Genomic DNA, 25,242 nt, shown 5'->3' with positions numbered 1-25,242 from the left:
GGGCAGCTGCCTGAGCAGGTGACTGTAAATGATTTGGGAATTATCTAATGTGATCTAACTTAATAGTGAAGGCATAATACCTTGTTACTTCTGCTCATTGAAAGTGACTTTTATTTCCTCTTTCCCATAGCTAGCAATTATGGCAAGCTCATAAATATTGTCATATTAGAGTGCTTACTTCCACCTTGGGGAGAAGGTAATGCATTGTATTATGATCTCAATTTTTTGGTTTCTCTTTATACAGATTTTTAATTTTGAGAAGACTATGATTAAGTGAGTTATTTTCTCCCTCTCACTCTTGTGTAACGTTTCCTAGTGTAACATTGGGTGAGTCACTTTACATTGTACTGTTATATATAGCTCCTATAGGGATTGTCATTTTACAAACAGCAAAAATTGTATATGTTCTCCTCAAGAGTCTGTAGTTTAAATTGTGTATAACATAAGGTGTTGACGTTGAAGGAAAAAGAAAGGAATGTGTGAAGAAAAAGAATATTGTAGGTGCATTATCATCTTGTTCAGAGCCCAGCAGTTTCCTGGTGACTCTGTCAATGCATGTCTCTTTAGGAGAGGAAGTAAGAATTGAAGAATAACATATTAAGGTCTAGCAAGAGTATTCCAAAGACATGACATTTCTTTGTGCTGTAAATTCAGGATCTTCCAAGATGTGTTGACACACAAACTTCTGATCTTCAGATATGATTTGGGGGGAAAAAAGTCAAGGATGTTGCCTCATTGAAAACAATAAGCCTTAAAAAAAGCTTTGCTAAAAAAATTTAATTATTGAAAACAGCAAATGAAGTAAGAGTTAATGCAGTACAAATATGTATTAATTGAAATCTGTATGTTGAATCATCTTTATAAATACAGTGGGAAGAGAGATATTTCAATACCTAGATTTTGTAAGCTCTAGGATACTGAGAACAGCTACCAAAGCATATTATGATCATTCAGCATTCTGCCCAGCTACTTTTTTTTTTTTTTTTTAAACTCTTATCCCAGATAGCTTTGGGTTTGTACTATGTTGGCCACAGCAGAACTTGGCCCATTAATGGATCTCCTTTGTGCTGCTAAAAGCTCTACAGAACATTAGGCACCTGGTCACTTTCATATCTTCATAGTTACTGTAGAAAAGTGGAGACACTCTTGAAGATACTTCAGTTAAGCTGAACTGTCACCTGAGAGAGTCCTGTTCTCTCTGCTGTCTGTGGATGAAGTGCAGAGGTACCGTGTTTCTAAATTGGATGTTTCAATTAAAATATGATTTAAAAAGGTTTTCTGTTTTTGAATATTTCCTCTGGACTCTAGGATTGTACCAGTACGTATTGCAAATAAACAGTATTTTTTTGTAGTTACATGTGCATAGCAACTGTAATCGTAACCTGTCTTTCAGAGTACACATGTTCTTGTGGATACTGCTGATGTTCTCAGCTGTCATGATCTAAAAAATACTCAGAAGTACCAGTTTCCTGTTTTATGTGCAGATTTCATTTTGAAATCAGTTGAAAAGGGGAAGCTTTTACAGATTGATGCATAAAAGTTTAATAAATCACAAGAAGACACTTCTGACCAAAGGCCAGCCAGACAGGGTAGGTATATTTGAAATAGTTTATTCATCTATCAGTTACTTCAGAAAATAATGTTTTAGAAGATTAATGTTTAGAATCAGCTTTTAAGAAATCAGCAACCATGGAAACTGGCAATGGAGTTGATAAAAAAAATATTAGTTCCATTCAGTGGAGTCTTTCCATTGATTTTTTTTTTTTCTTTTAATGAAGCTTCAAATAAGACTTCAAGCTGGAAATGTGGATAAAATATGAAAAATAAAATAAAGCTACTCCAATGACATGTCTTTATTTGACTCCACTGGAAAAAAAAATTACAGTAGCCTGAAAGTTTTTGTTCATTTCAACAGAATGCAGTGGGATTTCAGTGCCTTTGTAATAGGAAGTGTTATGTTTTGAAGTCAAAGTTATGAGAAAATAAGATAGCTAGAGAACAGGTTAACATGGGCTAGACATATTATGCAACATAATTAAAATAGAAGAACTTCAAGCATTCCAATACGTAACATTGTTCAGGTGCAAACAGCTATAAATCTGTGTAAAAGGAAAAAAGACAAATGTTCATTTTAATGCTGTGAGACAAGCCAAAGAACATGAAAAAGAGATGAGAAAGATAATTCTATTTAATGTATACAGTCAGTTTTAATTGTCTTTTTTTCTTCCTAGAACTACGCTTTTTATTTTTTACTTTTGCATCTCTTGGATTTTGCTGGATGCTAGTCTTTAGTATTTTTAAACATAATTACTTCTGATGTAATACATTTTATTTTATGAATCTTATGTCGTGAGTCAGTACAATTTTTAGAACTATATATAAGAATAAGAATCAGGACCGATGCGTTTGTATGTTTGCTGTGTCATTGAGTCTGTTAGACAAATCTGGTTTTGCAGAGCAGAGGCCATGGGCATGCCTGGCTGAAGCTGGGTAGATCCATTCAGAAGCAATCTTAAGTAGTTTTAAGCTAAAAGTAAAACTGCATTCATATACTGTATCTATACAACTTTAAAAAAAAAAAAAAAAGGCGGGGGGGGGGGCGGGTAAGCCAAACAAAGAGACAGAAAAGCTTGTCTTGAGGGCAGCCTAAACTCAGCATACAAATTATATATGCACTGTGGTGTAGCACTTGCAGTCTGCCTCATTGTAACATTCGATTCAAGTTAAAGGGACTGTGTCAGGGATGAATTTTGAATAGTTCAATTGATAGAACATATTATTCCAGCACACATTTAGATGAACCTATCTCATCACTGTGAGGTTTGTATATGGAGCCCTGTGCTTGTTCTTCATGTCCCATGAACCCTCATGAAAGCACTCCCTTGCTGGCAGACTGTTAAATCACAATCTAGAGGCTAAGTGTGGATTGTCAGCTGTTAGAGCAGTGTCTGGTAAAATTGATACTTTCAGTCTCTATATAGTTTATTTGACTACCTTTTCAATTTACAGAATAATAACTCTTAGCTAATACTGCTGAAGAAATAAAAAGAAAAGTATGAGACTTGTATTGCAGACTTGAAGAGCCAGGATTTCCTGCTCAGAGAAACTTTTCCACCAGAAGCAGAATCTGTAGCTTCTACAAAATTGCAAAAGGCCTGCACAACTTGCATGTTTACACTTTTCTGTCCTTAATGATTTGTTTTAGCTTCCAATTCTCTGAATGTGGTAAACATCATCTAGATTACAGTGATACAGCCATACTTAAGGGAAACTGTTTATATGTAAATGTTTTAACCTTTTTTTTTTTTGGGGGGGGGGGGGGATGTTGGGTGAATGTTCTCAGTACTTAAACATTAAAAGCAAATGTAGTTGTATTCTGAAGTGATACCTAAAAAGTGATGTGCTTATACAGCAAACAGAATTGTTGTGCGATGCATGACTTTGATTGTTGAATTATTCTGCCCACTATACAGATGTCACCGCATTGATGTAGATCATATTGCAATCGGTAACAGGACTCCCCCCAATGGCAACAGCAGTTGCATTCTGCTCTCTAAAGTACTCTTCAGACAATGTTTTACTGCTATTTAAAGCAGTTGTAGTGCGACAGAAATTTTTTCCCATTTGTGTTCTCACTGTACTTTATCTACCTCTCTCTTCCACCATGGTTAGCTTCTATTATAGGGCACAACTGGCACATCCATATCCAGCAATGTTGAAAGGCCCACATATGTCCTCCAGTGACTCAGAAGCTGTGTGTTTGATGCCATGTAAGCAAGTAATGTAGAATGTCCAAACTTGTGTGAGAATTGTTTAATGACATCAAGTTTAATGACAGCTTATGGAGTTGCAGAACAGTGAGAAAAAGCTCAAGTAAATGCTTTAACAACGTTCCTCAGAAGAACATGAGAGAATCTGTTTTCACAACTCTTTTTGATGTATGAATTGCACTGATTTTCATGGCCTCTCTATTCTCCTGTAGCTCTGCTGCTCCAGTTTCTTATTTTCACAGGAATAATGTCTTTCCCATCAGAGCTTTCTGAACTAGAGATCTAGTGTCCTCTGTTACAAAACACTGGCCATTTTGAACCATCTGTTCTTTTACCAGCTGTGCAAAAAAGGAAATGGCTGGGGTCTGCAGACTATTATGTCCATGTACCTGATAGTACAGATACCATGTAAAGATGTACAGATATCAAATTCAGATAAAGGTAGTACAGGTATCGGGTACAGATAAAGATATCAAGCGGATTAACTTCTGTCTTCTCCAAGACTTTATGTCTCAGTTTTCAAGAGAGGTCATGGTCATCTGGCCTGCCATGCTCTCCACTTGAAAGAATTTATAAAAGCCAACCTTACCTTCAATTCGATGGGACTGAAAAAATTATACTAAGCATGAGGGAGCATTGTGCAATTTTGTTTATGGGAATAGGAAAGTTTAATTATTTGTGTAAGAATTCACTGCCATGACTTGCATCTTTGTCTTTTCACAGAATTGTGTTTATTTTACTACAGTTACTTCTACAAGAAGCCATCCATTCAAGTGCTGTATGTCAGGAAGTTAGTGATTTTGTGAATTGATCTGGGCAGAAGCTATTGCCCACCTGGATGGTTTACTGCTTGAATCAGTAAACAACATAAGCCTAAATGATGTAAGTTAATTTTTGTTACGCTGTGAGGATGAGTATGTGAATGCTGTTAGGAGTAATTTTTTCACACAAATACGTATGTTGTGTTTCAGATTGGTATTGGTAATTACACTTTTGATACTCCTGCACTTCAACAAATCCACACTTCAGAAATTTTTATCTCTTTTTATCTCAAAATTTGCTTTAGAATCATGACAGTAAAAACATGCTGTATTCCCTAGGGCAGATGGCTGTCTTTTCCATTTTATAGCAATTTACACAATTTTTATGGGATGATTCCTTCCATGAGATAAGTCAAGTCATATAAGAGGACAGTCATAGAAGGCAGTGCCTAATAGCAGATTACTGTTTCCTGCCAGTATGTTTCAACCATACTTGTCAGCCATTCTCTTGTAACGGAAAAATAGTTTTAATTATAGTCCCTATCTGCATTATCAGATGACACATGTAATTAACACACAGCTACTCTTGAAAGCCTTTGGATATTACAGCTGTTATTAAGAGTAACTGCCTATCCATCCATTTATTAAGTCTGGCTCATTTAATCCCACTGTCCCACATACCTCAATTCTTTTGCTTTTCTCCCTAGACGTTTAAGAGGATAATGTTTATTCATGTAATTTAAGTTCATTTAACTTAACAAACAGCCAACAAAATGACTAAGACGAGAGTTTTGTTCACCTCTGTTATCACTGAAGGCAAAATTACCTGAAGATAATGTTGGTTTACATTGGAAGAGCTTTGCCAGTAAAAGGTCTACAATTCCGGAATGACTTTGCCCTAATCTTACTACATGAAACTCACTTTTGATGCTTTTCATTTGATGAATGGTAGAATATCCCTTTCATTTTTTGATGTAGAAGTAATACACATTTATGTGGGTTCTGGTGTGCATTACATAAATCATCAAAGACATAGGATATGCTGTTTGTAGTAAATGCTTTTTATGAGGTGCATTTGTTTGGGTATTAAGGTACGTAACATATTTCAGGTAGGTGAAATTTGATAAATAGTGTTCAGTCATTGGTAGCTTTTGCAAGAGCTGAACCATAGGCCTAAAAGATTCTGTATCTCAATGCATTGAACTCTAAGGATATGATAAACCTGTTTTCACTAGCTCTTCCCACTTACAATTAATTTGCAAGAGAAATAGCATTTGTATTGGAAAAAAAATATCTGGATTTTTTGAAACACAATCATTACAAGTGGGTTGCTCTTCAGTTAGATTAACCCTCCATTTTTTTCCCCAGAGACATTTGAGAGACAGAGACCAGTCTTGGTTCAATACTGAACTGCAGTAAGGCATTGCTATGCATCCTCTAATGTCAGCATTTTACTAGCTGTTGCCTGTGGTTCATGTAAATTAAAAAGCATTTTGCCTTCTTCCTCCTGCCTTGAGAAGACAAAATAATATAGAATATTCTTTGAAAAATTTCCAGTTGAGAAGAAATATACAGATACAAGCAAACCTATATCCTGTCTGTCTGGATAAACTGTCTAAAATTAATCATTACTTCATCTATAGGTGGCACTTCATAAATAGGAATTCTACTCTGCTTTATGTATTTTATGATGAACTGCTGCACTTAGACATTTAGTAAGAAATTTATTATCCTCTACTTTCTGTTATTTCATCAATGCATTGAAGCTGACAATATGAATCAAGATGTTAAGGAACATTATCTTTCAATCTGATTCATATTTTGTTTTAGTTCAGGGAGGTTATTTTACTGTTTCTTTAGCTCTGCTTGAGGTACTTTGCAGGTAGCCCAGTATAAGGGCAGAAAAATATCCAACTTCTAAATACTATTTTCATATCCTAGCTGCAAGAAAATATTTTGTGGATATTGGACTAATAAGCGTTAAAGTTCTATTTCACTGTAGAATTAAAGGATTCATTTTCAGTATTTATTGCTTTGTGCCCTTTCTGCAATTTTGCAATAGCTTTCAGTTTAATAATCTCTTCTTCTAAAGGTGAGCAAAGCAGAAGGTATTTTACTCCAAGTAAAGAATGCACTGGATGAGGAAGCTGGCGAGGTGGCACTACAAGGGATGATGATAGAATTCTACCAAGTTACACATCACAAAAGTGAAATAAAGTTTCCAAAAAGCTGTTATCTAGAAAACATGACCTGCGTCAGGTAACTTTTCCAGATTGCTAGTAAGCCCTGATCTGCATATCAGATTTGACATCTACATCAGTTTTGAACTGATGCTGAACTAGATAAACTGACAGGATATTTTGCACAGCTAGTCACAGGCTGTCAGTTTAAAAAAATAATTTATTGGAATCATGAATAGAGTAACACTCATGGGGGGAATTCAGTGTTTCAAACAGGAAGCCCAGTTGCTGTCCAGATGGTGACAGGAGTTTCCATTTGCAACCAGCATTGCGATGGCATCTTCAGCTGGATCAGATGAGAATCACAGAACTGTTGTTATATCCAGGTGACCCTAGGAACTACTCCAACATATATGTACTCAGTTCCTATTGATAATCTTAAACTATATACAAAATACGTCTAAGCTGTTTTAACTATATGCAAAGACTGTTCTGTGTACCCTTTCCTTTGCAACAGATGCAGATAGAGTTTCTAGAGACTACTTAAAATTACGGATCTATGTGCAGCTTGATGTGTTGCTACATCTACAGCACAAACTGCTTGGGGGAGTTCTCTGGACTGCCTGGATTGTTAGTGCAATAAGTTAGTCGGCACATCTAAACAGGTAACATCTTTCAGTTGGTCTAAGCACAGCTGGCCTGACTAGGGGAATCTCCAGGGTTCTTCCACATAGCTCCCCCTCAGCTCCTGTGTTACTTAGTTCCTTCATTTTTAAGCTGGCTAGGAGTTCAGTCAATCAGGAGTTCAGTTACTGTGTTGCAAGTCAGTCCGTTGTCCCATCTTTGCAGAAACTAGCTGGGAAATTCTCAGCCTGCCAAGGGGATTGCAGACAAGGTGTCCTGAGCACGCACACGGGTGCAGCCCCTGCATGCAGCAGCGAGAGCTGACTGCTCTGTAAGGGCAGGTGGATGGGGCTGGGGGTGAAAGTGAGCAAGGCCAGGGCAGTTACACCACTGACAGCGACTCTAGTCCCACAGTACCCAAATAAGAAGAGCAGAGCAGGTGACAGTGACTGCTGGTGATAGTAGCCAGGGTGAGTCCAGACTGCCTCCTCTTTATGGCTTCTCTGGCAGGTCTGAGGCCAAACCAGGAACTCGAGTCCACCGAATCTGGATCAGAACCAGGGAGGTGGGACGCTGGATGCAGGCACGTTGGCAACATAGCTCAGCCAAGAGACCAAAGGCAAGACCTTAAGCTCAGAGGCATCTCTTGAGCAAAGGAGAGGCAGGAATCTGCTGAGTCTTCTCACAGGTGTCAGCTGCACTGTCAAAACTGGCCCTGAGCCCAAGCAGCCAGGCCCTCTGGAGAGGCAAGAGGCAGTCAGAGCTCTGACAGCTACGTCACTCTTGTAACTATAGAGGAAACTCAGATTTCCTTCTTGTATTGCAATTATAATGCAAATTCCATAGACTCTGCCAAATATCCAGAAGTCAGTCTTCTGTAAGTTACAAAATACAAAGGGGGAGAAGTAAAGGGAAAGAGGCTCCTTACTATTCTAAAAGAACAAATGTTAATAGTGCCTTTAACCTTGGAATTCTCTTGATAATTAAAACCTTCTGACATTTCTGATATCAAAAAATTACTGTCTCATAAAGCCTTCCCAGGGCTTATTGAGGTGTAACATTACAATCTTTTTGAAGTTAGATGTTCTTCTTTCTCCCAATCTGAGAAAATTACATGGGTACCTTGTGCTGCTGCCCTAGCTGAATAGTGGCCTTGCGGACAAAATAACATCTAGTTATCTTTCTTTGTGTGAAAAAGATGTCATTCTGGGAAGTTATTCAGCAGATTTGCCTATAATTCTATTTAATGTTCTTGATATTGGTTTCTAACTGGCCACCCTATCTTTCTGATTAATAACATTTAAAAATGGGTAAATATGGAGAAATTAAAGAGAAGATGGTTCTAGAAAATGGAATAATCAATGGTTAGATCATTAATACAGGGAAAAATGAAGTGGGCTTCAATTATACATACATAGTCACTCCAGGTTTGTTTTTACTGAGTGAATATGCTGTTAAGCAGCTACGGTCTAAACACACCTAGCAACTACCGGTTACTAAGAGGTTATACCCGAATATATACTGCTTGAGTGTGGAAGGAGCACTGTGCTTGGAACATGCAAACTTGTGTTTGTCTTCAGCGAAGTTCAGTAGTTGACTTTCACTTGACGTTTTGTCTAAAGTTTTAAGTCATTTACAATTAACAGAACAATAGTTTATGTGACTCAGTTCCACCTTACAGTTCTTTGTGACAGAAACAGTTGAGTAAAGTTTTGGGGAATTTGCTGTTACCTGAACCCACAGGACTACTCTTTGTGGGTAGCAGTTATCTATGTTAAGGTCTGTATATTAATTCATAAACTAATTGTAAGGACAGGATTTTCCCACAAAACTTTGACTCTACTCTTATACAATAGCTAAGCGTAATGATATTGCAAGAATTGGAGCATATTTATTCCCTTTCAGTCTCTGCATTTGCAATCTTAGTTTTTAATCTAAAAACAATTTTAAAAAAAAACCCTCAGCTGGTTCGGGGTTCATGAAAGGTTCTTAAAAAAAACAACCATCAAGCAAAACAGTGCAAAAAAGAAACCCTTCATATAAAAAAGTTCATATAGCAACTTCATAAATTAGGATGTAATATATCTCTAATCCTCAACAAAAGAAACCACACAGTTTGAGTAGAATGTTCGAAATTACAAGAGGCTAGGTCCTATTTACCAATATTATTTTATCATTTAGGAACTCAAAACTTGACTGAAGTTCATTGAATCTTGAAAGCATAAAGGTTTGATTTGTAAACAGGGCTTCATGCTTTTACTTTCCAGGGACTACCTAGTTTCAGTATCTAAATCTAAAATTGTGATCCTTAAGTCCTTTTCTCAGTTGCTTTATAAATCCAGAGGTTCCTCACTGTGTGACAGTTAGGAATCCTAGAATCCTAAAATTATCTTCTGGGTATTTCATAGGGTATCGCTATCTTTACACCATTAAGCAACTCAGTCCTTACTCTGTCATCTGAGGAGGTATATTCCGAGCAGCAGACTGCTTAAGCAGAGGGCAGGTGGTGAGCACACTGTCCTCAACTCAGACCTTTACACAGTAGCTAAGTAGAGCATTCAGCTGGTGAGCATAAAGGTAAGAGGTAGAGGAAGAATCTGAATCTTTTGTGTCATCACAAGAAGGTAAGGACGTGAATCTTGGTGACATCTCTGTATGTAAAATGCATAAATCTTGCTGGAGGTGGAATTGCAACCCAAGTTTTCCTCCTCTCAAGTGTCTTTCTTAATTGGGAGTTACTACCTCCGGATAGTCTGAACTGTGATGCTAAGATGTTTGTAATTCAGCCAAGACAGCAAGGTCTCTGAGTATTCTCAGTAAAAGAATCTTTAGTATAAGATTGTTGTGGATGAAAGTATTAACATGGTAATGATTAAGCAGCACATCAAGATTTATTAATGACTAGCAGCACTTAATTATTAACCCCTTTAAAGATTTAAAAAATAATTCAGTAAAATATGATTAAAATAGTGATTTATCTACAGATTCAAAGATGACAAGATTCACACTAACTTACTATATGGTACCTTATACATATATACATACATACATGCACATTCACAAACCCAAGACATACAAACACACAGACAAAAGTATTTGGATCCAGTGGAATAAGTATGTACCCACACTCATTAAAATAACTGTGTATACCCAAACACATCGGTAAGCAGAGAGAGAGTGGGTGAAAGAGAAGCTAGCTCAAAGTTAAAATTTCCCTCCAGTTTAGAGTAAATACTCACGATGCACTGGCATTCCTCAACGGCTGACAATTGAGACTAGAGCAGGTCAACTTCGCCCTGGCCTTCCATTGGCTCTATCAGTGGCCAGACGGTACCTCGAGGAGTTGATGCCTCAGAGGGGTCCCAGTTTAGGGGAGATGCTGGTCACTGGCCCACTGCAGTCCAGGAGAGCTCAAAAGGTCTCACCTGGGGTCACAATTTATAGGGTCCAAGACAACTGACCTTTGTCAGATACTTATCACTCCGGCCTAGGTCTTCTCCCAGTTGCCAAGAACTTGACGCTTGTGCAAGTCTGTTATTGCTGTCCCTCCACCACATTCCAGATACAGATATACTGGACTGTTAGGAGGTGATGGGCTGTTATAACGCTTCCCAAGTGATATTGAGGGTGGGGCCAGGCTCCTCAAAGGGCGCCTTAACGCTCTGTTTGCTGCCATTAGCAGTACTTACCTCCCCAGGTTGGTATGTGGCCCAGGAGGCAGGGAGGAGGGTTTTTATGTCACATCTTTGAATTTAGATCCCAAAATGTGATATCATTTTATATGACTTTAAGCATGAAAGCACATTTTTGATTTCTCCCAAATGTCTAAATAGGTCTTGAACTTAGTCATTAAGTTTTTGATATCTCTGGTGATTGTTCTCTTATGCTATTTTTTTTTAATAATTGTCACCCAAATTGCCAGCAAAAAAAATTAAAGTTGAACATTATGTTGAGATTTAGAATAAGAATTAATCTTTTAGCAGTGTAGCGATCTTAAATGCACTTTCTAAGTCATGAGATCTCAAAGATTATTTCAAATTTCTTGCAGTGACTGTCCAGTGAGAATTTTACAAGTGTATCGGGTTAGCAGAGTAAGTGAAACAGCAGAATTTCTGAGTAGTCTTGGAAACATTCGATCCTTATTCCATGTATCATGTGTGCAACTTCATGGGAATTCTTTCCAGGTAAATATTTACATTCCCTTTTTGTGGCACTGAATCAGGCTTAACTGTATTCTTAAATATATTTAAGACTTTAAAATATTTTTTTTTATGAAGCTCTTTTGCATTACATTTAATCTGTTTTTTACTGTTAACATTTATATGAACTTCCATATACTTATGTGGACCTCTGGAAGGAAAATTAATCTTTTGTAACGATAAATTTGATTACTCTCTAGGTAAATTAGACTTGAGATGCAGCTATTTGGATATGGTGATGATGAGTGTGGTTTAAATCCAGATGAAAGATGACAAAATGGAGAGAGTAAGAGAGCAATGGCTGTGTGGAAAATTTATTCTGGTTTAGAAATGAATTGCATTGACAATATCTTCCTTCCACTTATCTACATTATTTCCCCACAACTACTGTATTTGGTATATTTTTAGATTACCCTAATTTTCTGGAATAACAGAATATTTAGTTCTGTGACTAAATACCATGGATTCACTCAGACATGGTAATAATGCTAAAATAATATAACCTCTAGTAACCTGATATGTTTAAATCCTCATCATAGCATATATGCAGTGAATACCAGCCACTGAAAATTTGACGATGTTTTAAAAAACGTATCTGATATATAACAACGTCAGAATTAAAATTCCTCGAAAGTCATATTAACATCTGTTTTCCTTATACTGCAGATTTTAATGGTAAGTTACAAAACTATTGAACTTATTTAAATATTGTGTCTTTTTACATTCTTTATATAGAAAATGTTTTCTGTGGGCACCAATCAGTATGTCTCATATCAATCATTATGTCTCACAAGCAGTCTAAGGATGGTATCTTTACACTAATAGGTTTGCAAATCAAACATTGGAAAAATTTCCAAGTATCCATTCCCCAGGATTCCACCTTTAAAACTCATACTTTTTTTTTTGATACAAAAATTTTGTACAGTTTTTCAAATTAAATATGGTGCAGTTGCTAGAAACTGTAGAACTGCTCATCTAATAACCAAAAAATGATTTCGAATGTTTGACAATGAATCTGGAAAATGCATTGTTTTTCTGCTAAATGAAGAAAAGCTAACAGTGTTTATTGCTTATGTAATCAGCGTCTTGGTGATTAATATGACTTTGGGATTTATTTTTTTATTAATAGACTTTCTTTTCTTTGAGTGTCTATGGATGGTTTCTGTAAAGTGTACTTCATTTTAATCCTCTGTGGTTCATAATTGCACAACATGTGTTAGCCCACATGCTATATGCAAAACTATTTTGTACTTCATTCATTGTGTGATCATTTTTTTTCTCTAGAGAACTCCTAATGCCAAAAGTGATTGTTGAAGATCATGACCTGGTAAGAACTGACATTGGGAATCTGGGCAGTGGCAGTTACTTCAGTGATTCTGTTAGGTTTGAGTAACAACAGTATCTCTTTACTTTATCCTTCATGTATTCTTTTTATTTTTTAAATTAAGCTGATATAATGCTTAATACTTTTAAGGTAGTTTAATTGCAAAGTTTATTCCTGTCCATCTGTTCAGAAGTACTTGTGTATCCTTAAATTCCTATGATGTTTACATTAATATAAATTTTAATAAAATGTATATGATCTTTCTTTACATATAGCACCAGTAAATATTCTTCACCCAGTGAAACAGATGGAACCCAGCTCCTGGCAGTTTGTGGTGTGGCACCTGAATACTGCTTACATTTGAGTGAAAGAGATTATTCATTAAATAATGCATCATCAGGTTATGATAGTGTGCATGGAGTCCATAAAACAGCAGACATCTCCTCAGACTTTGAGGTACTGATCCTGCAGAATCGGGCACTTGAAGTTTTGGATTTATTATACCACTGATACATAACAGAATGAATGTAGCCTGCATTTCAGTTCAGACTAAATCACTAGACAGTAATGCATAAAATCACTTTTGTCTGGCTTGCAGCCTGTAAGTGCACATAAAACTTCTAAGCCTCTAAATTGCTATTTGTAAAGAATTCTTGCAAGAAAATCATGCTTAAAGATGTAAATGTTGTATTTTGTTATAACTGAATCATCACATAAATATCTGGTCTGTGATATTTAAATTGTTATTTGTAATCAATGCTACTTTGTATGGAGTAAGAAATCACTACCATGGAAGGTTCATTGTTTTGTAAATGAATCCAGCTGATAAAAATCCCTGTCCTTATAGGTTGGTACTCTGAGGCAGGGATGATATCTCTAGTGGCACACTAACAGATAACACTAACAATGGCTGTCTAGATATCCACCAGTTTTTTACTTTTTTTGTTCTTAGTTATTTTGAGGAATGATTGTGCTTTACAGAGAATAGGAAATGTAAAGAGTGTAGAGAATACGAAGAAGATAGATGCAAGTGGTGGCAATACAGAGAGGTTAGGGGAGTGAAAATAAAAGCTGTCAGATCCTATTATTTTTCAAAAGTGATGTGTCTTTTCGGTTCACCTCTTAATCAGTTTACATTTTTTTAGATATTATCTACAACTTCGGTTTTATTGTAAATACCTTTCCTTGTTTCTACCAGGATGATTAATTTGTTGTGTATAAAACCTGACAGGTTAAAATTAGATATGTTGTTAAATTTTGTCTTGCTGAAGATCAAATAAAACCATGTCAGCCTGCAATTGGGGTGGAACTGGAGCAAGGTAACAATGAGCCAGTCATGATGTCATTTACAGCATGAAAGTAAGAAATGTTTTCTGTTTATACATTGACTTGCTTGCAGAGTTTCCTAAATACTTATCAGAACCCTTTTTAGAGTACTTGTATAAAGATAACATAATAAAAAATAATTTGTAGTTTACTTGCAGATGTTACCAAATTAGTGATTACCATGTGACATCTGTGTAGCATCTGTTTTAACAGATTTCCGATAGGCATAATTACCAACAGCAGTTGCAACTCCTCCTGTCACAGTGTGTTTCAAGAGAAGCAAAGGAAGCACTTCTGCATAAATCATCAGATGGTCTTTAAATAATTAAAATGCAAGGTTCTAAACAAAGACCTTGTAAGACCTTAAAGAAATACCATGATCCCTCAGATAGACAGCCTACAGCTCAGCAATACAACACAAGTAACTGAGTGTTACTTCTGTGTTCTGAATTGCATAAACATGGGCTGTTAATACAGGATTAGTTTTGATCATCCTTCCCAAATGTATTTCAAAAATATCTCTTTAATCTTTTGTAAACTCTTTGTTTAGGTTATACATTATCAAATGCAAATCTTTCAAATCCTGTAAAAAGTGGTCTTCAGGACAGATTGGGAAATCCTGCCCCTCTGGAAGGTGTTTATATCAAGGCAAGGATAATCGACTTTGTAGCACAGGTAGAGAGTGCTATTTATTGTCTTTTTCTACAACTCTGCCCCAAAAAATTAATCCGTTTGTTAAATAGCGTTTCAGTCAAAATGCTACTTAGTGTTTAGTTAATTGCAGAAAAAAAGGCAATTCAGTCTCTGAATGAAGGAAAGTCCTGAAACTGAGTGGAAACAGTTTTTATTCTTAGAGATGTATAGTCAAACAAATGCCAAAAGCTCTTTGGCTAGTGAAAGGCTTGGCTTTATTTTTAAGTCTGTTTTATGCCTTTGTGTAATCAAGTCACCATTGTAGAGAAACTTTCTGCAGCAGTGTACGCATTCTGCTCCCCTTAAAAGACCGTCTTGGCAATCTGTTTGCATGCTGAATTATAAACCAGTGAGAAATACCTAGGATGATTAAAGGCTTCTGGAAATATATTTGTGTTTTGGTTCTGACTTTGGTTAGACAACCTAAATTAGCTGTCACAAATAAAATACCAATCAGTACAGAAGAACTTGCTATTCTAACATGAAAATTAGCTAATAAAAGTTACCCAGACAGGCTAAAGTAAAGACCAGCTTGGTTTTTAGTACATATGCCCTAAGAACACATTCTGTGACGTAACGGGTCTTTTCCAGTTCTGGGGCATAATTTCACAATCTTCTCCTCCTTCAACTGCATCCTGCCTGGAGCAGTCTCGATCATGCTAAAGCTGTGGCTTCACCGAGTTCTGTCACATGTGTGTGTCTGCACAAGAAACCATATTCAGGGGTTTTCAGTGCCGAAATAGCTTCATAAAAGCAAGTAATGTTTTTTGTATGTTGTTGCTAAAGCCTTAAAAAAGAAAGCAGAGGAAAACAGGAAAGAAAAGGGTTTGAAAGAATTGTTGACAGATAAGTCTGTGCTTACGCTTTTCTGACACTCACAACTGTTCTCTGATCAGTCTGATTCCTTTGAAGAACTGTTCTTCTCATGAGGGATTGTTGTGGGGGGCATGGTTTGGTTTGGGTTTTTGTCTGGTTTCCTATGGAATGTATTAATATCCAGTGATATCTGTTCTGTAACCTGGAAGGAACTAAAGGAATTGATGCCTCAAACATTCATTAACACAGAAAACATCAAGGACAAATTGTGGTCTTTGTGATTAGTCTAATGAATGAATTATCTGCCTAGGGAAGCACAGAGTGTATGGAAGGGTGCACGGCTCTGCTCCCTTGCAGTTTTATAGCCAAATTCCTTAGATAAGCCTCAAAGGGAGGAGATGTAGACTGTGAAACCATGTGTTTGGGCTAATGCCCGCACCTTAATTTACAACTATAGCGTTGAAGAAGAGCTAAAAGACTGATAAAAGAGATAAACAGCCAACACCAGATGGAGCTTATGACTGCCCAAGGAACAAAAAATGAGGGAAAGGTAAAGGTGGTAGAGGGAGATTGTGACCACTGGCTCAATTGGACAAAAGGGTTAATGCACGCCATTCGTCCTCAGGAAGTGCAGAACCCGTGCTCCACCTTCTTCCAGTCTCTCATGCAAATGAGTTCATGGAATACCTGCCTCTCTTTGTGTAGTATGCTAACCAGCTGATAAAATGAACTTAAAAGGCTACAGAAAACTCTTGCTCTGTGTGTAGCCACCACCCAAGATCACCAAACCTGAGACAACACTGGATCCTTGGGTGGTGATCCAAATTTCTTTGACTCTTTCTCTCCTTTCTTTTTCTTTTCTTTCTTTTCTTTCTTATAGATTTATAAGACACCACATTGCTTATTATCCTTTTCCAAGTTTAAGCCATTTCTACCACAAGTAAAACATTTTAACTGGTCATTTGGTGTTGTTTCACCTTAATTTAACCCGAAGGGATTTATGACTCTGGGCTCCCAGTCCAGGTTGTATCCATCAAAGCAGAAAACAGTGTATAAGGCTGAGGTACAGAGCACAACCCAGAAATGATCAGATGACAAGGGACAATAAGAATGGCAGCAGAGGGGAATGAGGAATTGCTAGAGTTTTGTTATGACACACAGGAAGTAAACAGAAGAGTAGATGTGAGAAGAAGGTCAGATGCAATCTGCTACCGCAGAGACAGAAATTCTATCATTAGAAGATGGATACTTTACTTGTAGAAGTAACATAGGCTTTTCCAAACATCCCTTTTAGTACTGCATAAAAATAAACCAGTTTTTTGTGGAGGTTTACTCTTTCTTCTTGTTTAGTCCTTACTGGCTTGAAACTATTACAGACATATTGCAGTGGTGACTTGTAGGCAATAGCATGAGAGTTCCAGTTCTGCCAGTATGTCAAGCTTTAGAAGGTCATGTTTTACTCTTCTGGAAGAGATTTGATTAATGATTTAGAGATTAAAAATTCTATGGCTCCTTGCATGTTTCTGGAAGTATCTATTTGTAAAGCACTGATGAATGTTATACTTTCATTTCTAAGGTATAAATAGATGTTCCAGTTCTGGCATGACTATTGACACGTGGTGCAAAGCAGTTCAGTTGTTACACTTATTGATGTTTTAATCACATTTTAACACTACAGTTACACAAAAAATTAGTCGTTTCAGGTAGTAATGTTTCAGACCTACACCAACCAAAACAGTAAACCAATTGAAGCTAAATATGTCTTTCCTTCAGATGATAAAGCTGCTGTTTGTGGATTTGAAGCTTTTATCAATTGAAAACATGTCATTGGAGAGGTAAAATGTTATTGTACTTTGCCTTTGATGTAGCTCCTTCAGTCTCAAGATTTGAAAGCACTTAATTAGTAATGAAGATGTGCAATGCTAATTTTGGTTTCTCTCATGTCCTTTATTATTACCACTTGACTGGATTTCAAGGTAGTCATGTCATTTAAGACAGTATCGGTTAAGTTTTCTATCTACAGAGATGAAAGTACTTATTTTGGAACAATCTTTCATGGGTTAAAGAAAGAAGCATATAAGGAGTATTGGAAAGCTGTCAGTCAGGGTGATGGAGCTTATCTAATGGACCAGGATGCACCAGTATGTAGAATGTTGTGGTTTGGTACTGATACAGAGAAATTATTACTTAAGACTTATTTACTTATAGAAAACTGCTTAGCAACTTATTTACTTATAGCAAGTTATAGTATGACTTATAGTATTTTTTAATATTGCTAAGAATCCTGCTTGCCCAGACTGTTCTGTGGAATTTTACCAAGGACTACTGTGTCCATCAAAACAAAGCAGTTTACTGTGAAAATCTACCAAGAACTGCAGTGTTCAGCAAAATATCATGTTTTTGTCCTTGAGGAACAGGTGTGCTCTAACTAGTTGGGCCTCGGTAATGAGTAACGATAGCCATAAACAGATGGTAGAAGTTTCATTGGTTCCCTTAAATAAGATAGGATGAGTAAACTGGCTGAAAAACTTTTTTGTTGTTCAAGAAATTGGCCAAAAGAATCTGTGCATGCTCTGGGGAAAAAACAAGGTGAGAAAGACTACGAGCCTTCCTCCCAAAGACCCCGAAGACGCCCCCCCAGGAGGCAACGCGCAGGTGCAAAGAGAACATAAACTGCTGACACCAGCCTTTCGCACTAACCCAGCCTTGCTCATGCATATATGTTTGTGTTATGTGATCCCATGAATATGTATATCCACACTCTGTAAGTTTTTGGTAAAATGTGCTGTTGGTGTGCAAGCTTTGTGGAGAAATCCCCTTGCACCCCGGCTGGAGTAAACATACCTGCTTTATAACTCTATTTAGAGTTGTAAAGTCTTTTTTCTGCGAATCAATTCCTACTTGAAAATTTTGCAGTTGTCCAATTACAGACTCTTTGCTGAATCATGTCTTTCTTGGGAAACACCTTTTTAATAGCACTTATTTGGACCATACATACAATAATTTTTAAAAACAACCATTGTTTTTTTAAACATGTGCTATGGGTTACATAAGACAGATATTTCCCTTTCAGGTGATTTGCTTTTTTATGTAAAAGATTGATTTATTTTGTTACTATTGATCAGTTTTTGCCAGAAATTAAGGAATTATCGAAAGTTTGACATTTCATATCATAGTCCCATTTTTCCTTACATTTCACCAAAAGCAAATAGTCATTTCTGTGTTAGCATTTGGTTTCAATGTGCCTAAACACCAATTAAATTATTGTTTTGGAAAACTTAGGCTTTAATGATGTCACTAAAGCTAGTTTGTGTTTTGTGGTTTTGGGGTTTTTTATGATATTTTTGTAGTAAGTGTTGGAAACTTATCTCCAAATTCTACTGTCATGATCAAAATCACCTATATCACTGAACTGAGTTTTCAGCATGGTTGTATGACCTTTTGTATGTCTGCTTCTGTGTCACCATGGCAACAGGACAAAGCATTAAATGAAAACATGCAGATTTGTTAAAATACAATCTTAGAATAGCATCTTCTTGTTTTGAAGCAAAAGTTCTGTGCCTAGGGGACTGAAAGGGCTCAAACAAATGAATTTCTGACAATCCTTGATTAAGACTAAACTGTGATGCATGAAAGCTTTGCTTGCGTTTTACTTTGTTTGTTTCCCAAGGACTCCTTAACTGTTTCCCTAGAGCTCTTTGTCTGTTTAGACAAGAGTAAAATGCTCCCTATGTAAATCACTGATAGCAGACTCAAAGCCTTCAGTGTCCACTTGGGCAACTCCTAGAATGCGCAAACTAAGATAAGGCGAACTCGAACAAAAGGACACAGAGATCCTATCTAGGGAGGATGATTTTGCGGATTTAGGAAGAAGGCACCTGGACTTCACTTCACAGCGCATGCTCTGGAAAGAAGGTCAACTTAGCGAACACTGTGAAGAAGACTACTTACTTCTTCCCTCGACTGCCGAAGACCCTCACTCTATTTTTACTACACTTGCTCAGACTGTGTAAATGAATCCCGTGAACTCATTATCATAAGACACCCCTTTCCAGGAAATCTAATGAATATGTATGATTTGTGTGTATGTAAACTGATGTCCCTTGCTAGTTCTTGGGAGTCCTTATGGTGGAGAATCCCCAGGGTGACCCCAGCGCTGCTAAGAATACCTGCTTAACAGTAAAAAAAACTTTACAGTTCAGTCAATTTCTTTGTTTCAGGACACTTCAGTAAGTTTATAAGTGTCTTTTGTTTAGAAGATAATTGTAACCATTCTTGTCATAAAGCAACATGAACACAAACTTAGGAATGCTGTGATTGGTAGAAAGCCTCTATCTCAGGATATATTTGCTCCTGCAGGACTTAGAAAGTTAACTTGAGTTGGCACATGTTAGATTTCATATTCTGAGATATCTGCTGTTTCTGTGCTGCTGTTCTTCCTTTGGCTTGCAAAGACACTGTATTATCTCCATCATGAAGCAGCAGCTGAGCATCTGCTGAACACTCTGCTATTATCTTTCTCTGCTTCAGGGACAAGGTTGCTCATCCATTTCTTTGGATGCTGGCGATGGCTCTGGAATTCTCCAGGTAGGAGGGGAGGTCAGCTCCTGTTTAAAAGCTGGCAAAGAGCCAGAGATGGTCCACGAGGGTTCTAGTCCCTCTGAGATAGTATTGCTGTATCGTAGGTCTGACTGGTCAACAAGTATGCCTTCTGCTTCAGAGCTCTGTCATACCGAGTTCTGAAGTTCACTGTGTCCTTGGGAGAGAAACATGCCCAAATTCATCGAAATTTTAGCTGCTGTGATGCTCAGATTAAGAAAGCTATGTGATTAAATGAAGAGAGTTCCATGCAATCCCAGCTTAGTGATACAAGAGAAAGGAGCTCCAAGGCAAGAAAAGTGTCAGGAATGACATACAAATATTTCATAACTGGTGCAGTTAATTTTTTTTTGCTTTGTAGGATACAATAAAAAAGGCTTCTGTTAAACAAGTAAAACCAAACCACAGAAAAAGTAAGTTGCTTTCATTAGTATTGTTATCTGCTTTATTTTATCAATGCCTTAAATGATTAAGTTAAAACATTTAAATTTCATGTTTTTCTATTTGTATGGAATATTTGATGGTAAGTTGCATTATCAAGATACTAGTTTAATTTCACTTTTCATTCTAATCTGTTGTTATCCTTAGATAGGGGAGTAACTTTCTTCACTAAATACTTCCTTTCGTTTCAGAAACATTTCTGTTACTAAGGATTATATATAAATTCCCAAGTCACAAAACTTAATGAGACCATGATCTTAATTTTTTTCAATATCACTGCACTTAATATTTTAGCCTTATATTTTTATTACATGATATTTTAGACTAATATTTTTAAACAATTAAATGGCATTAGGACAATTGATGTTTTAAAGTGATACTGAGTACGTTGCAGAAAGTACCTTTTCTGTTGTCAAGAAAGCATTTACATAGTAATACCACTTCCCTTTTCTTAGGCCCAAATGGAAAAGAAAAGCTACTGCAGTTGATGTGCTGCTCTTCTTGTGCTACAGTTCATATGCTGCACAAAGGAATTGAAAGAGATAGTTTTCAAAACACTGATGAAACTGTATGATTCATCTAATTCAAGGTGTGTTTTTAAATAAAATCTTATAATTCAATGTAGTAATATAAACCTCAACATACAGAAGATTAATTTCATTATGGAGAGTCAATGACTATACTACAGGATATGGCTGTAGAAAAGGGAATGGAAGGTATTAATCATACTGGTGGCACATGGTTTCTTTTAAGAGGAATTCTTTTAAGAAGCAATACTTTGCAAAGTATGATACAAAAATTGAGAAGTATAGAAAGTAGTAAAATATATTTTATACTTCTTACTAGAATCATTGAATAATTTAGGTTGGATATTACCTCTGGAGGTTATCCCTTCCTTAAAGCAGGGCCAACTCAGATGTTGGGTAAATTCTTCAGGATCTTGCCCAGATGAGTTTTAAATATCTTTAAGGATGGAGATTTGTCACCTTCAACTTTAAGGACAACAGTTTTCAGTGTTTAGTATCACTTATTTTAGAAATTAGGAAAAAAATTCTGTTGGACTTTTCCTTCCTGTAACTTGTGCCTGTTGGCCTACACCCTTTTTTAGAATTATATTTATGGCTTGGTGTTCTTCACAAGCATACACCATAAAATATTCTGGGCAAGACTCTTGAAATTATTAGAGCAGATGATTCTTCACAGCACAACTTCCACCCTTTCCTTTAGCTGTGGGGAATGCTGGCGCTGGCTTATTCTGAACCCTGACCCCCTCACTTCTGTACGTCCCAGTGCTCTGCATCTGGAAAATCTCTTTCTTTGGCGGTGAAGTTAACAATTATCTGCTGACAAGTTTTTTGGTATAGAAGAAAGGTCTTAAAAGAAGCATGAAGGAATAGGCCTTCAGTGAATCTGGATTGCCCCAGCCACCAGCAGATTCCTTGTGCCAAAACGGGAAGCTTTACATACTTCATACTTTACAGGGCATGTAGGAACAGGATAAAGAAGCAGTCAGGAGAGCCCTGGAAATCTCCCTCCCTCTTTTGAAACTCCTTAACAGAGGGAAAAATTGGTCGTATAATTTTGGCTACTCTCATCAGGAATACAATAAAGCTGCATTGACTGCTGGATCAAAGCAATTCTAACATATGTGAATATACAAAGGAGAAGTCAAGTTTGCCTGTATGAAATGCATAGTACTTCACTGCAGTGATTGGAATAGTGCAAATAAATGCAAGTAATAATTATGAGTCTACATACTTCCCATGTAGAAGATTCTAAAAAGACAGGGTGGCTCAGATGATGATGTTTTCTGCATCATGATATTTTATGCAGGCTCTATCATCGTACTATAGAAAATTTTCTTTCAAATAATTGTTGTCAGAATAAATTATTTTCTTCTTGCTCCTTTGGTGGATTTACAAGATTTTATTATAATAAAACTTCATTTCTATACCCAGTGGTGCCCACTGGGCTTTTGAGTTGATCAGGAAAGCAATAGAGTGGGTAAGAAAAGTTGAGAGGCAATTTCCAGCTATTTGCTATTGACTTGAACTTGGAAAAGACTGGGATTCTGCTACCAAGAAGATATTGGGTATCAGATTTATCTAACATCAATTATCTTTCTACTTAAAATATTTAATCACATAATTGTTTAAGATAATAGCAGAGTTAGCTTTCCTTGCAGTTTTACATTAAATGTTTAAATTGAGGATCTCTGATCTTACATTATTGCTGAATAATAATTCTCATAGTCACAGACTTAAAGGTATGAAAATAAAGGGTCTTATAGTTCGTAAGTCTTGATTTTACATATATGCAGTATTTTACTTACTTGTAACTGTTAAAAATACCTTAATATTTCATTTTTTTATATGAATCTATTTGGTTCATTGCACATTATAAAGTACTTTTATACTATCTTTGTTTTGATTTCTCCTGAAATCTTATGTACTTCTTTAATGTTATGGTAAAGAAAGCATAATGTAGTAATTCAGTTAATGGCAGAAGATGTTTTGACAGATACAAGAATGTGATAAAGAACTAATAAATATCTTCATAACAGTGTTTTCAATTGGATGGTTTGGTAATTCTTACAGCGTGACACTGAAATTCAAAGAGCGTAAGTTATTTTTCTCCTGCACTGCTTTTCTTGTCAGTCATAAGACAATTATGAATACATAGGTCAGTTTTGTTAGGAGGAATGAGCTCTCTTTTTTAATGCTGTTAGTCTGTATTCTGATTTTATTCTGACAAAAACCTAACAGATTAGTTTTATTTTGTACAGGACCAAATACTGAAGCCTAGTAACAAAAACCAGACTAGAAGTGATTTAATTTAATGGGCTTTTCACGGGTGTTTGAATGAACACATTACCTCTTCTAAATTAAGGAGCTGCACAGAATCGCACTTTGGTACTTTGTGATCCAAGGAAATGTAGTTAAGAGACTTAGTACAAGCTCAAGTGTGTACAGAACGTACTCTACACTTCCTTGTCAACCACCGAAAATACACAGAAGCTTGAGGTTCCACAGCCACCATAGGTGATGTGTTACACTGCCCTAGTAAACAGAGAATGCTCCCTAGCAGCAATAGGGAAGTGTTGTAGGAGGCTACTAAGGAAAACTGTGGAATCTTTTATAGATGTTTCCATGAGGATTTAAGCAAACATCTGCAAAGGATGGAGTAGATACACTTTATCTTGTAGAGGAGGTTGCTAAGAGGGATATCCTGAGGTCCTCCTGTTTCTAAGGTGCTCTGAATTCTTGTTTTCACATCTGTAAGATACTGGCTCTTTCTAGTAAAAATACAAAGGAAAGATTTGTACTACACTTTCTATTTGAGATGAGCTAGGATCTGGGTTTCTTAAGAACCAGAAAGACTCCTTAATGTATAACAAGGATAAACTAACTTCTAAACCTGCTGTGAAGTCTTTGTATGGTCAATTGCTGCAACTAGAGCTACCTTAGAAAGTAAGTGCTTGCAAAAATACGATTTTTTTTTTTTCCTTTCGCTACAGTTAATTATTCAAATTGTTTTTTCAGTGTTGTAACAATACATCCCACACAGGTATGTACGGAAAGTATACATTTACGCTAAAGCCTGAGTTTCATTGGTGTGCATTCTTCAAGGAACTGTTTCTGAGATACAATCTATTAACTGTGGCTCTAGCAGACATTTGAATAAGCACATAGGGTGTGGTTTATTTGCTTTTTCTTACACGATCGCCTTTTTTTCTCCTGCTTATTACATAAAGCAAGCTGTGGTTGCCTATAGGCGATTATTTTAACATGCAACATACTATGAAAGCTAAAAGGATTCTTTTTGCTAGTGAGAACCCCCATTCCCCAGCAGGCCCTCATCCGGAGATGCCCGTGTACATCTTTCTGGCGCGTTTCCCCAAAACCTCACCCAGCCGAGGGCAAGGAATACCTTTGTACCGGGATCTTCACAACGCTCTGTCTCTGCCAGGCCCACCCGGGCACCGTGTCTCCTGGCAGAAAGGTCAACAGCGTGAACGTGTCCTCGGGTGCCTCCAGCCACCGCTGACCGCCTCCCTTCTCCGGAGAAACCTTACGCGGGGGCTCGGCCACGCTTTCGAGGAAGGAGCCCCCGGGCCAGCGCGCAGGCAGGCAGCTCCAGCCGTCACGCGGCGCTCGCCCCTCGCCCACAGGACCGAGGCCCCCGGCAGCCGTAGTGCCGAGACCCGCGACGGCGGGCGGGCGGAACGGCACCGGGGCTCCCCGCTCCCGCCGCCCGGCTCCGCGGCAGGCATCGGGTTGCAGGAGAGCCCGTCCCGGGGCGAGCGGAGACGCCGCTTTCGCAGGGCAGGGCGGCCCCGCCGGGAGCCCACGGCCACCGGCGAGAGGCCGGGCCGGGCCTCCCTGTCTGGACCCCGGCGGGGCCTCCGGCGGCCGCTCCCGCCCATTGGCTGCCGCGGGCCGCCGCGCGGAGGGCACGGAGGCCTCCGGGCTCGGGGCCCCGCCCCTGTGCGTCATGGGCTGGCGGGGC

At 37.5% G+C, this 25,242-nt stretch overlaps 2 protein-coding genes across 3 annotated transcripts in view; one reads left to right on the top strand and one right to left on the bottom strand.

Annotated features, from left to right (window-relative positions):
* CPAP (centrosome assembly and centriole elongation protein) overlaps positions 1-25,231 on the bottom strand; it is a 45,148-nt gene extending 19,917 nt beyond the window's left edge. For both annotated transcript variants that reach the window (XM_074816084.1, XM_074816085.1), the window contains exon 1: positions 24,664-25,231. The gene's annotated coding sequence lies outside the window, so the exon portion shown is untranslated. The remainder of the gene's footprint in view (positions 1-24,663) is intronic.
* Positions 1,388-19,244, top strand: PARP4 (poly(ADP-ribose) polymerase family member 4; the record flags this gene model as incomplete). Its single annotated transcript, XM_074816737.1, is given in 16 exon segments — positions 1,388-1,589; positions 3,050-3,153; positions 4,516-4,570; positions 4,573-4,652; positions 6,624-6,744; positions 6,747-6,810; positions 11,384-11,494; positions 11,496-11,519; positions 12,819-12,917; positions 13,134-13,314; positions 14,057-14,190; positions 14,192-14,217; positions 14,735-14,859; positions 17,397-17,533; positions 17,753-17,833; positions 19,030-19,244. Coding segments are annotated over 16 exon segments (1,719 nt in total), but the record flags the coding sequence as incomplete, so codon positions are not given.
* Positions 25,232-25,242: the final 11 nt, after the last annotated feature.

The sequence above is a fragment of the Strix aluco genome, chromosome 2 (assembly GCF_031877795.1).
Source record: "Strix aluco isolate bStrAlu1 chromosome 2, bStrAlu1.hap1, whole genome shotgun sequence".
NCBI lineage: Eukaryota > Metazoa > Chordata > Aves > Strigiformes > Strigidae > Strix > Strix aluco.
The sequence above is the reverse complement of the archived record's forward strand: the minus strand, read 5'-3'. Positions and strand labels throughout refer to the sequence as shown.